The sequence below is a fragment of the Chaetura pelagica genome, unplaced genomic scaffold (genome assembly GCF_000747805.2).
Source record: "Chaetura pelagica isolate M959 unplaced genomic scaffold, ChaPel_1.0 scaffold127, whole genome shotgun sequence".
Classification (NCBI taxonomy): Eukaryota; Metazoa; Chordata; class Aves; order Apodiformes; family Apodidae; genus Chaetura; species Chaetura pelagica.
In genome coordinates, this window is record NW_009953923.1 from 2,586,639 (window position 1) to 2,598,414 (window position 11,776).

Genomic DNA, 11,776 nt, shown 5'->3' on the forward strand with positions numbered 1-11,776 from the left:
GGTGCTGGAGATGGTGACAGCCCCACTGCCAGCCACGTGCTTATGCAGAGGGGTGGAAGGGTCCCTGTCATGGGATTCCATCCAAACCAGCACATGCCTGCTCAGCCTCTCTGCCAGCTAAACCCTGCCAGGGGTCAGTGGGAGCACTGCTGGCTTTCCTCAGAGGGCTGCACAGCAGGCAGGCTGTGGAAGAAATGGCCTTGCAAACATTCAGGCGCAGGTTCCAAGTGTCCGTTTTAATTTAAAATGGTTGCACATTTTTCTGTTTAAATAATCCGATGTGTGCTTGGCCTCTCCAGGTGTTTCTGGTGCTGGTTTCTGCACTGCAGGTGGCTCTGGCATCCTTCCTGAAAGCCCTGCCATAGGGATCACTCTCCAGGCTAGTGCTCCTTCTCACACATCGTTTTGCTGGGGTGATGGGACAGCCGGGGTTTCAGCTGGGAGGGATCCTGGAGCTGCAGATGTGTGCTATGCCTGTGTCCTCCCGGCCACGCTCACGTTTCTGTCTGGAAATCCTGGGCACTGAGGCACAGACAGTAACTTCTAATCACCTATCAAGTTTTGGACTAGTTCTTTTGGCCTTCCCTCCAGCATTAGCCACATAGGAGTAACTGGAAAGCTTACCCTATAACAAGGGCAGGGCAAGAAAGATCAGAAACTTAAATTATGTGTGTTCTTAGACAGTGGCACAGAGATTTATTTATTAAAGAACATGGGTTTTCAAGTGTGACTTTTGAAATAGTCTTTAAAAAATCCATCTTGCTTTCCCTTTGCCCATTCTAGCTTTCTAATTTTATTTGCTTTATACATAGATTATGAGCATTTCCAGTCAATACACTTAAAATAAGCCAACTAACATGTGAACACACGTTTTACTTCTTGTTGTTGTCAACATTTGCATTTACTTTGCTTAATCAGCTCTCATTATTAAGATTCCATTGATTTGGAAGGTTCCTTCTATGCCCTCTACACACCCTAAAGAAAGCAACTGATCATATTGGCAAGGTCGGGATTGTATAAACTGAGCTATCTTCCTTTGAGCAGAAATACACTTTATATAGTACCATTGCAAGAAAAAAAAAAAAGAAAAGAAAAGAAAAGAAAAGAAAAGAAAAGAAAAGATATACTTTCAAAATTACTGTAAATTTCAAGTAATTGTTCTTGTGGACTTGCTGAAAATCAATACGTGCATCAACACCAAGAGGAACAGGGCATGTTATCTCAGCCTTCCATCACTGCAGCTCAGAGATAATCTCACACTGCCTGTGTAGCAATATTCCCATTGTACTCATTGCCAGATATTATCTAAAGCTGGAAGAAGTTTTCAGTCACAGATGAAAGATTAATGGCTGTGCTACCACGGAACACAGTGTACAAACAGTGCACTCACTATCCCAGGCACTCTGCAAAGTACATGGATTTTATTAATACTCTGCAGTGTGTAACAGAAATGTCACCTGTCATCTCATGACTTCAGCGCCTAGTTAGGCACTCTGCCAAAGTTTAATGTGGCCTCTGTAAGTTAGAGACAAACCTGTTGTCTCATACTTCTCCTTGAAGCCAGAAAAGCACAACAGATCCCATGGCCCACAGCTTGCTCTCTGTGATGTGGTCGGAATGTGGGACTGGGGGATCAGCCTTCCTACTGTCCATCCTAGTGGCTCGAACAGGTGAAACATTTCTGCTACATCTATGAATTTATACAGAAATAAAGTGAGACCCAACCACTGCTATACTGCAAGTCGTTCTACAATGGCCCAGTAGCAGGTGTTGGGTTATGAACCTGGGCACAGGTTGGTTTTTATGCTAACCAGAAGAATCTAGTAAGCTCTGGAGAAATACATGGTGTGTAAGGATGGATAAGGCAACACTTGCAAGGCAAAATAGAAGTATAGGCTTTATGATTGTTCAAACACTATGTAAGCACTAAACTTTTTAGACTGTACCTTATCAGCTTGGGTAGGGGACCACTTGGGAATCACATTATTCAAAGTGGAGGAACAGTGACATTGCATAGGATTAATCTCACCTGACTTTAGCAACCTTAAAATTCTGCAATTCATAGGCAGTTATGCAGAAAAGATAGACAGTTATGCTAAAATAGATAGACACTTCAAGAGCAGTCTGGGAAAAATAGATACTTTCATGGAAGTAGTGACATATCTAAGAAGGTTAGCCAGGAGTAATAGTTTTGCATGTGGCATTGTTTGTGCTACCAATAGTGCTTTTATGACTCTTATTTCCATAAAAACAAATCAGTCATTTGTATGTAATAAATAACTTAATCCAATAACTCTGGAACAAACATGATTGCTCTAACAATCAGGTTTTTTACAATTAGACCAACTCTATAGCTAGCATATGTTAAAAGAGTCAACACAATTTTTTTATTTATTGTTGAGTTATAAACTGGAATTAGGAAGAGTTCTCTTCTATTGCAGTGCATTCTCAGCACATACCAGACACTGGATTCTTCACCATTGTTTGGACAGATCTGTGAAGTGCTTAGTTTTGCAATGAGGGAATAGCTGATGTAGCATATCTAATTTATTCTGGAAGAAAATTATTCAAAAATGAAAAAATCATTTGACATAATACAATGGAGACCCTAGAAAATTTCAATTCCAGTGTCCTAATAAGTGAAGAATTATCACTATCATCAGAATGCCTCAGTCAGCAGAACTGGAATCAGCAAAATAGAGTCATATTGTACACTGTGGGGATAAGAATTGATTTTTAAAATACAGCTGTCAGGCTTGTTAAGAAGGAGGACAGAAGTACACAGAAGGTTAGGAGGAAAAGAAGCAGCGGAACCAAGTTCAGATTTGTTTTAATTATCACTGCCTAAATGATACCACTTCAAGACAGGAAAATAGGACCAGCAGAAATCCAGAGCTGGTGTTTTCAGCCTGTCAGAAAATTTGCATTTTTTGGCAGCAAGGGAAGGACTCTTCCAGGCCCAGCCCTCCCTGCGCTGCTCAGGGTGCTCCAGCAGGTCCTTGTCCACCAAGTATGGTGCTCCTTACCCCTGTGAGCACAGATATGTTGTGGGAAGGAGGACATTTTGGGTATGCAGGAGGAAAGGCCACATCTGGGAAGGTGCTTGAAAAAGGGGATGGCCAAGGAAGTGGCCTCCCTTCCTACCAGGAGCTATGGAAGTAGAAGGTGCTGCAGCTGCTGCTGCAACACAGGTGGTCTCACTCCCTCTCTGGTTTGTGGCAGGCCACAATCTAATCTGCAATGCCTGCTCTTGTCAGCTTGGCAGCCTACTCGGCTGAATGCTTTGTGCCTTCTGTAAGCTGTGAGAAGGCTGTGCCTGTGTCCCTCAAGTCCCTTGTGGTCATATGTGTCACAGCTGGTAAATACAGAGAGATCTGCAAGAGATATTCAATCTGTCCCTCTTTTCCTGCATGGAGCATTTATTCTTATTTCTCCAAAGATATTTTTTAAGAAAGACAAAGACATGGAGAGATTTCAGTGTGGCACAAGCAGTGAGCTGCCAGAGCACAAACGGGCAGTGCCTCTACCCCCGCTGCTGCCGTGACCCACACCCCAGAGCCAGGGGACCTCACTCCCTCTAGTTGGTGTCAGAACAGGAGAGCAAGGCTGTATTTCCATGTTCCCCAGTGGTGAGAGGTACCAACATATTAATCATCCTCTGAGGTAATTGCTTATGATAGATACGGATCTGTTTCCAAATTGCACTTCTAGAAACTTTGCTCTTGAAAGCACATGAAGAATTATGAGCAGCTGGTTTACAAAATAGGAGCCAAGGCAGAAACTCACCAACACTCAGTGGAGAACTGAGTGGAGTTTTGCTGCTGGAGTGGCTACTGCTTTTAAGCACTTCTCTTCGCCAAAGAGGAAAGGGACCAAAAGTGAATGAAAAGGCAGGGCTGCCACAGCACAACGTGCGTGTTCAGCTCTGTTGCTATGTATAACTGCACCAAAGTAATCCTGACCAAATGCACTGTAAAGGAAGAGGAAGATGGGTAATTTAACACTACCCTGCCACAAACCCAATTGCAGAGCAGGGCAATGCTGCCCCCAATAAATCTGCCTTGCTACAAGGCCATTACATTTGCAATATATTTCCCTGGTTTTTATTAGCAAGAATATTACCAGCATGAATTACATACTACACTCCTATCAAATCCAATTTCTAGTAATTTCATTGTGACCTGGAACCACATCAAATGGATTACACCAAAGATTAATCTGGATAAAAAATATAAATATAAAATACAAGAGAAACTATACATGTTGCTCAAATAGGGGATTATAAAAGTCAGCCCTGCTCAGAGCATCACAGTGGATGAACAATTTCCTGCTGTCGCTGCAGTTAAAGCAGTAGATCTCAGTATGTTTTCCAGATAACTTCATTTGTTTTTATGCATTATCACATTGTGCATGATGGCCATTGTGAGAAAGAGATTGCTACAGGAGGCAACAGTTGTTTATGGAAAAGGACAAAGTTATCACAGCTTGTAGAGAGGGGTTTCTGTTTGTCTGTCAGCTTTAAGATCCTCATTTCCTTTCATAAGGTAAAGCTTCCTCAGGTGGGGAAAGAAGTGTCAGAAGCCCTAGCTAACTGAACAGGCTAGATTATCACAGTTCCTCCTTTCAGAATGTAAATTTCTATCTAGTATGAACTAACATAAGTTCAGTGAAAAAAGTGGGACTACACCTGGTAGTTGAGAAGTTTTCTAACAAAAAATGAACAGTGAACTGAGCATGTTCTTCCTAATTTTGCTTCTGGCTCTTTTCTCTGGCATGATTTCGCTTTATTTACTTTCTAACATACTCCAGTAATTTCTTCTTGTTATTGATGCTGAATGTTGTTGGGGGTTCAGATATAGAGAGCTGTTATACAGCACCCACAGGTTCAGACGGGAAGCAAAGCCAATCCTACACTGCCAGACAATATTTCACTTTTCCAGTCACAAATTATGGAAGTACTAAAGAACAAAAAGAAAGCTGTATTACATAAGTTTATTCCAGGAATCAAACCTACAGACAACCTTAAACAAAAATAACTTAGCCATCAGTGAGCTGATAAACAGTGGTTCATGCAGTGCAGCCCAAAGCAGCACAGTGTGAAATACTGGTTTCAAAAGTCCATGGGGTTACTTGCACGCCTAAAATACACACTGAGGTGGTTTGGTATCACGGAGACTTAGTGGGAAGGAAATCTGACAGGCAGTGCAGTTTTCATCTTCTAATATCCTTGCTCTTTAGGATGAATTTTCTGGTTTTCAGCAGAAAATCTAGCTATATTTTGTTTAACAGGCATAAGTTGCTAAATGAAATCATGACTTGTGAAACAAAACTTGACAGACTTCTCAGGACAGCTGAACCTGTGCTTTTGACCACCTCTAAGTGGTAGCCACTTCCATTAGCAGTTGAAAGACTTCTAGTCACCCCCATGATTTCTTGTCTCCCTCCTTCTTTATTAAGTCCCAGAGTGACAATCAGCCACCTGTAAAGCAAAGGTTGGCTACCCACCGGTTTGATGCCACAGCTGTAATATGTGCTGGGTAACTCAACAGCTACTCTAGGAAAGTGGCTCTGGCTCAACCAGGAGATGCTGAGCTGCCTCTGAGGCAGGGAAGGAGTGTCAACTGACCAGAATGCAGGAGAGGTGCTGACAAGGAGAAGAGAGGTGTGACAGGAGAAAACACTGAGTCCAGCAGACCACAGTTATTGTTCCCAAAGAGGACAGCAGAGAGAACAGTAGGAAATTAATAACTGGAGAAGAACAGAGAAAAAGAATACTAAAGAATACCCCAATCTGCAAGTTTTGAAGTGTGGCAGAAAGAGTAACCACAGTCCATGCAGACTGTGGGCCAGACTCTGCAGCATGCATCTATACATGAAGAAGTGATTTGCAATCAGCCCTATGAGCCACAGACCTTGGTGTTAAAAACCATTAATAAGTGGAGTGAGGTGCTTCTCCACAGATGGCTTCAAGTGTTACTTTGGAGAGTGTTGTAGCAGAGCAATTAGTTCAGAACAAGTCACTGGAGACAAGAGGGCAAGTGGAAAATGTGGGAATAAGTGGCTTGAGAGCAAGCGGGAGAGTGGCTCTGTCATCAGCTCCATGCACTGAGGGATGAGGACCTCGAGCCATGATGAGAATTCTGTGATCATGGATAGCTTGATTTATAAAGAACAGAAACATTGATCAATCTGGTTGCTACTGCAAATGGCATTCAGGGAGATCCATACGGGATCTGATCCAGTGTCTGGTGTCTGGAAACACCTCTGGTTTGAAATAGGCAACAAGCTCAACAAATCCAATAGTTTTAGCTGATGGTACTGGGTAATGAACTCACAGCTATGCAACAGTCTGTTTCCTTACTTTCCAGCTGGGCACAAAGCTTTTGGGTTAGCCTTGTGGAAAATGTTTAGACTTACATACCCTCCCCAGCTTTTACTTCCATAGCTTCTACCTGCAGTTGGTTGGTTGGTAGGTACACTGTGGCTGTGCTAGATTTAGCACACTATGGCATCAAGCCTATAGGCAGTATATCCTGAGCATGGAACACACAGCTATGTCTTTCTTCAAACAGTACTCTCTGCAAAGTTTAAATTCAAGAACACTTCTGTGCTTGATTTTTCCTTTAATTTATCCTTTTAAAGATTATTGAATTACTTCTCTTAGTCTGCATGGCTGCTAGTGTTTGTATGAAGAATTCAATGAGTAACTGAACCCGGGAGACTGAAAGAACATTATTTCTGCTCATCTTCCTCCATAAAATGATATTTTCCAATAAAAACTAAACAAAGAACATGCTGATACATATTTCATGTACACAAGCTTTCTTCGTCATTGTAAAAACTTAGAATGTTGATATTATAAGCAGTTAGTATTTTCATAAACTAGATTCCATGAATTCATGGATTATATTTACATAAAAATGAATACATATAAAATATTTACAAATTAAAATATATACTGTAGGCAACGAAAAAACTTGATATATTCTACTTTCAGCCAAACTCTCTAAGTTTTCATAATTCTACAAAACTGCCACCACAAACGTCCTTCCTCTCAATGGTGTGAATGTTGCAAAAACTTCCTTCAAAAGATAAGATGATAAAAAGAAATACTGTACCAGTTGGATCAAAGTCTGGAAAATAATCTGGACAATTCTGAGCAGTGATTCTTCCAGCAGGTGTGTCATCCCAGCACAACCAGCCATCCCATGTTCGGCTGCAGAACAGACCTGGGCAATCAAGAGGAAAGCAGTAGTCAACTCACACAGTCACTCCTGAACCTGCTGTGTTCTCCCCTCCCAAGGAATATTGCTGTCTGCCACTTTTTAGTTTTGCAATAACCCTCCTTGCTATTGCTATACTTTGAATGGTATACAGGTGCTGCAAGGTACTTGGTTTTACTGACCTGATGATAGTGGTGTTAATTTTACTGGACAGTAATATTTTAAGCCTGTTGAACTGAACTTTGAATGTGAGGTCTGATCCTACAAACTCCTCTTCTTGATCTTCCTTCCACCCTTGTCCATGAATGTGTATGATATGGGGGGACTTAGTTATGGAAAGACCTTATAGAGACCCTCTTTCATTTAACCTTCTGCCATTCGGCAGGTCTGAAAACTAAGTCTTTGAATTGTAAAGGTAGGAAGAGCTTGTAGAGATGTCCCAGCTAAAGGCAGTGTTTGCAGAGACAGGTCCTGTAAGGTTGTTGCACTGCTCAGCACTGGAGATCAGTCAGTTAAGTACAGATCTAGTGAAGAGAGGTGCAAGACCGATCTGTAACAGGAAAATGCTGCCTGCTGATGTTGTCTGGGTATGTGTGCTGTGCCCCTGTCCTCATCACACCCCTTCTGGGAAGGTAGCACTGCCAAGGCTGTGTTCCCAGCTCCAGAAATGATGGCCATGCTAGGGAGGCAGAACACAGCTCTTTCTCAATTCCCACCAGAGATGCTATGTACTATAGTCCACAGAAATGGTGCTGTAAGACTGCTTTGCTGTAACAAGATTTCCTGACTCATTGTGGATATATTAAAGTAACAGATAAAAAAAAAACCGAACAAAAACCAACCAACCAAAAAAACCCGCAAACAACCCTATAGTTCTTAGTTACTTTCCATTTTAAATCAGTTTGTGTTGGGGAAAAGGTATTTATCTTCATGACCATCAGGTTAAAGGGAAATACAGTGAGACAACAAATCTTGCCTTTTTCGCTCTGGTTGAAACTCAGGGGAGTTTCAAAATTGCTGCTACGACCATGTAGATTGTTTCTGAAAGAATCATATGGAAGGCAAGCAATAACCATTTAAAGTTAATATCATATGGGCAGCTAATTGTTTCCGGTGCTTTTGAAATTATCCACAGATGAACTTTCTTACTTAAGCAAGTAAACTATAAAAAGGCATCTGAATTATACATTTTTTCACCAGTAACTGCTTTAAAGTCAAAATAACTGTGGATTAAAAAATAAAGCATAGAACTTTCAGGGTCTGATTTTTTTTCAGATTAGATGTCTTGCAAAAAAGATATTTAATGAACACTTTGTCTTCATCACCTATAATTTTATGCACATCTATTTTTCCATTGTCAAGTCAAATGTGCTAATTCTACTTGTTCACTTAATTAACCAGCCATCATATCAGCAGTTGTTTATCTTTCCTTCAGGCATTCTCATGTTATTCTCTAGCTTTGAGATGTATCTGAAAGACTATTAGGAGTAATTTTGCAATATCAAAGAAAAAGAAGACTAGAAAACGTTTGCAACTTGAGCTTGTATCTGAAAGACACTGCAGAATGGGATTGGTAGGAATTTCTAGCTTTAAATCCTTTGCCTTGCCTGATAAAGAAAAAAATCACCAATGTTGATCTATACCTCATGGAATGTGTCTTTCATGGTAAGTAACAGGATACATATGCACATATACATGCATAAATATATGTATAAACACAGATATCTAGATATACACAATATATATGTTTTTTAAGTGCTGCAGGAAATAAAAAGTGCAAGTAATAGAACAGAAAAGGAACGGTTAAACAAGCTTATGAGGATTATGAAGTATTTAACCTACCTTTGCATCAGCCTACAAGCAGGTTACATCAGAGACTGCAGAGATACCAGGGAAAAATTAGACATACCTTGGCTGGTTTTGTAAAGTTGTACCAGACACTGGGCTTTCCTGGGAACTTCAGTGTTAGACCCCACTACTGTTTGTGCTGAAAATGCTTACCCCAAATACCAGTTCAGCTCATGTGTTGGGCTTTTCCTCTCAGGAGACACCCCATCTCATCCCATTCTTCCTTTTAAGTTTGCAGCCAAGAGACTTTGACCTTGTCCGCTTCCAACTCTTTATGAAGTGTAAATGTTGGGAGGGCTGATGGGCATCTTGTAATTCAGTTGCAAATGCAACTTCAGTAGTGTTGGCATCATTCCTTAGTCACCCAGTATCCTTGGACTGAGTTATATATGAGTTAAGTGCACATTGTATGTGCATAACAGTCCCCAACAGCATCATGTGTACATCCAGCTGCCAGTCAAAGGAATGTGGGAGCAGCTGTCCTGTGTTTGATAGCTGGGGATCTGCCACTGCTGTCCTCCTGGCACAACGCTGCCCTTGGGAACACTACCAGGAATTCATATGTCTCATGAGTGGGACTCATGCTTGGAAAACACTCCAGCCCTTTGCAACTAATCACATGAGCAAGGTGACATAACCCTGTTTAAATACTTATGAGCTTTCCCCATTATTGTCCTGAATGAAAACCTATTTGAAGGAATGGGAATCTCTATTATAATTCAAAAACTTTTCCACGTCAGGACGTGAGTATCTTAACATTTAATTATTCTTTGAGTCTTACAGAGATCAGTAAAATTTTAGTGGTAAAGACCTGTGGAAATGTCTTTGTTCTTGTATTACAAAAAAATCCCACATTATCTCTGCTCCATCATTATTTTTGATATATTTTCTCTTTAAACTGTGTACTCTGAATCTCTGTTCTCTACTGGAATAAATGCCCACAATATCACCAATTTTTTTTTTAGCCTCCTCATCCATATTTTCTGTGAGAAAAAGTGACAAGAACACGAACATTAAGTCCCAACCAGAAATGCTTCTTCATTTATACTGTGCAACTGTAGCACCACCATTTGTCATTTCCCTTTTTATTAATTGTCATATGTGCCTCAAATTCAATAAAGATGTGTCCTGAATATTTTGAAAACCTCTTTTTTTCTAGTGTCACAGCTGAATATGGAATACCTGGAACTAGACTGGCAGCTGTCAGTCAATGCATGAACGACAGAAAAACAAAACAGTGAGTGATGTAAACAGAATGACATTTATATTTAAGAGATCACCATTCACAATCAGGTCTTTGTGTGAGCTTTCTGAAAGGCTCAGGAGAATGCCGTTCTCCAAGCAAGAACATGAGATGTTCAAGCAGCAAAGCACTGAGCCAGAAACGTAGATAAGGGAGGTACCATCTGATAAGGAGGAAGGAAGAACTGTTATTCCTTGGGCTCATTCCAGGCTTTTTTCTTTCTTTGCACTTAAGAGGATGCAAAGTAACTGTGATTTTGACTAGTGCTTAAGGGAAGGAAACTCCACCCCCACAGAAGATTATGGGCTGGTATGCAGAGAAAATGTCTCTTTAAAGATATATAAGCAAGCATGGCAATATACAAACAGATTTTTTAAAAATCTTTTTTACCTTTTTTCTTGTACGGAGGAGCTCTGTTCATCCTCTCATAACATTTGAACTGTGAATCTATTATCTTCTGTCGTATGACTGAATTTTCAGTCACTACAGGCTCTAGTGTAGGATCAGTATAATTTACAGTAGAAGAAAGACTTGGAACCATTCTCTGTACAGAAAGGAAAAACTGTTAGTGCAAGTGGATAAACCAGGAGGATAAAATAAAAAAGGAGGCTCAGAAATCTCTGTTATACATTATTAAAAGATATTTTATTTACACATATTTTTAGCATTATGATGGGCCTTACACTGCTCGCAAAGTAAACACTAAATTTTTACTAGTTTACCTCACTATAAGCAGTGGATTTTAAACAAGTCCTTTTTCTTGGTAAAAGAAAGGACCATTAAATATTTGATAAAGTATTCAAAATCTTTTAATTTACCTTAGTGATCTGCATAAAAAGTTTGTATCTTCCCAAAGCTACACCCATGTACTTCCTCTCCAGACTGCCCGGATAAAATATCTCAGACTCAGAACTGATCATTTCATGTTTCATGTCAGCTGCTTTAAGCTCCTTTAGCTCCTAAGGTCACAGAAATATAGGGTAGAGAGTTTAAACCTCACTACCTCCCAGTTACATATGTCAGTACAGTGACCCTAAATTTGAGATTCTGAATAACTAAGTCCTCTTTGATCAAGGGGTATCATCTGACTTCTCACCCGTTTGAGCAACCTGAAGGACAAAGGGAAGGATTGTTTTCTCTAGAAGACAAAAAAATCTCAGGTATCAGCTATCTTTTTTAATTCCTTCCTTCCTTCCTTCCTTCCTTCCTTCCTTCCTTCCTTCCTTCCTTCCTTCCTTCCTTCCTTCCTTCCTTCCTTCCTTCCTTCCTTCCTTCCTTCCTTCCTTCCTTCCTTCCCTCCTTCCTTCCCTCCTTCCTTCCCTCCTTCCTTCCCTCCTTCCTTCCCTCCTTCCTTCCCTCCTTCCTTCCCTCCTTCCTTCCCTCCTTCCTTCCTTCCTTCCTTCCTTCCTTCCTTCCTTCCTTCCTTCCTTCCTTCCTTCCTGCCTTCCTTCCTGCCTGCCTT

The 11,776-nt window shown here is 40.7% G+C and overlaps 1 protein-coding gene across 1 annotated transcript in view; it reads right to left on the reverse strand.

Annotated features, from left to right (window-relative positions):
• Nucleotides 1-11,776, reverse strand: part of CALCR (calcitonin receptor) — a 62,327-nt gene that overhangs the window by 43,062 nt on the left and 7,489 nt on the right. The window contains exons 2-3 of the mRNA XM_010001577.1: nucleotides 10,705-10,858; nucleotides 7,119-7,229 (exon numbers count right to left, since the gene is read on the reverse strand). Coding sequence (XP_009999879.1) covers nucleotides 7,119-7,229; nucleotides 10,705-10,858 — 265 coding nt within the window. The remainder of the gene's footprint in view (nucleotides 1-7,118; nucleotides 7,230-10,704; nucleotides 10,859-11,776) is intronic.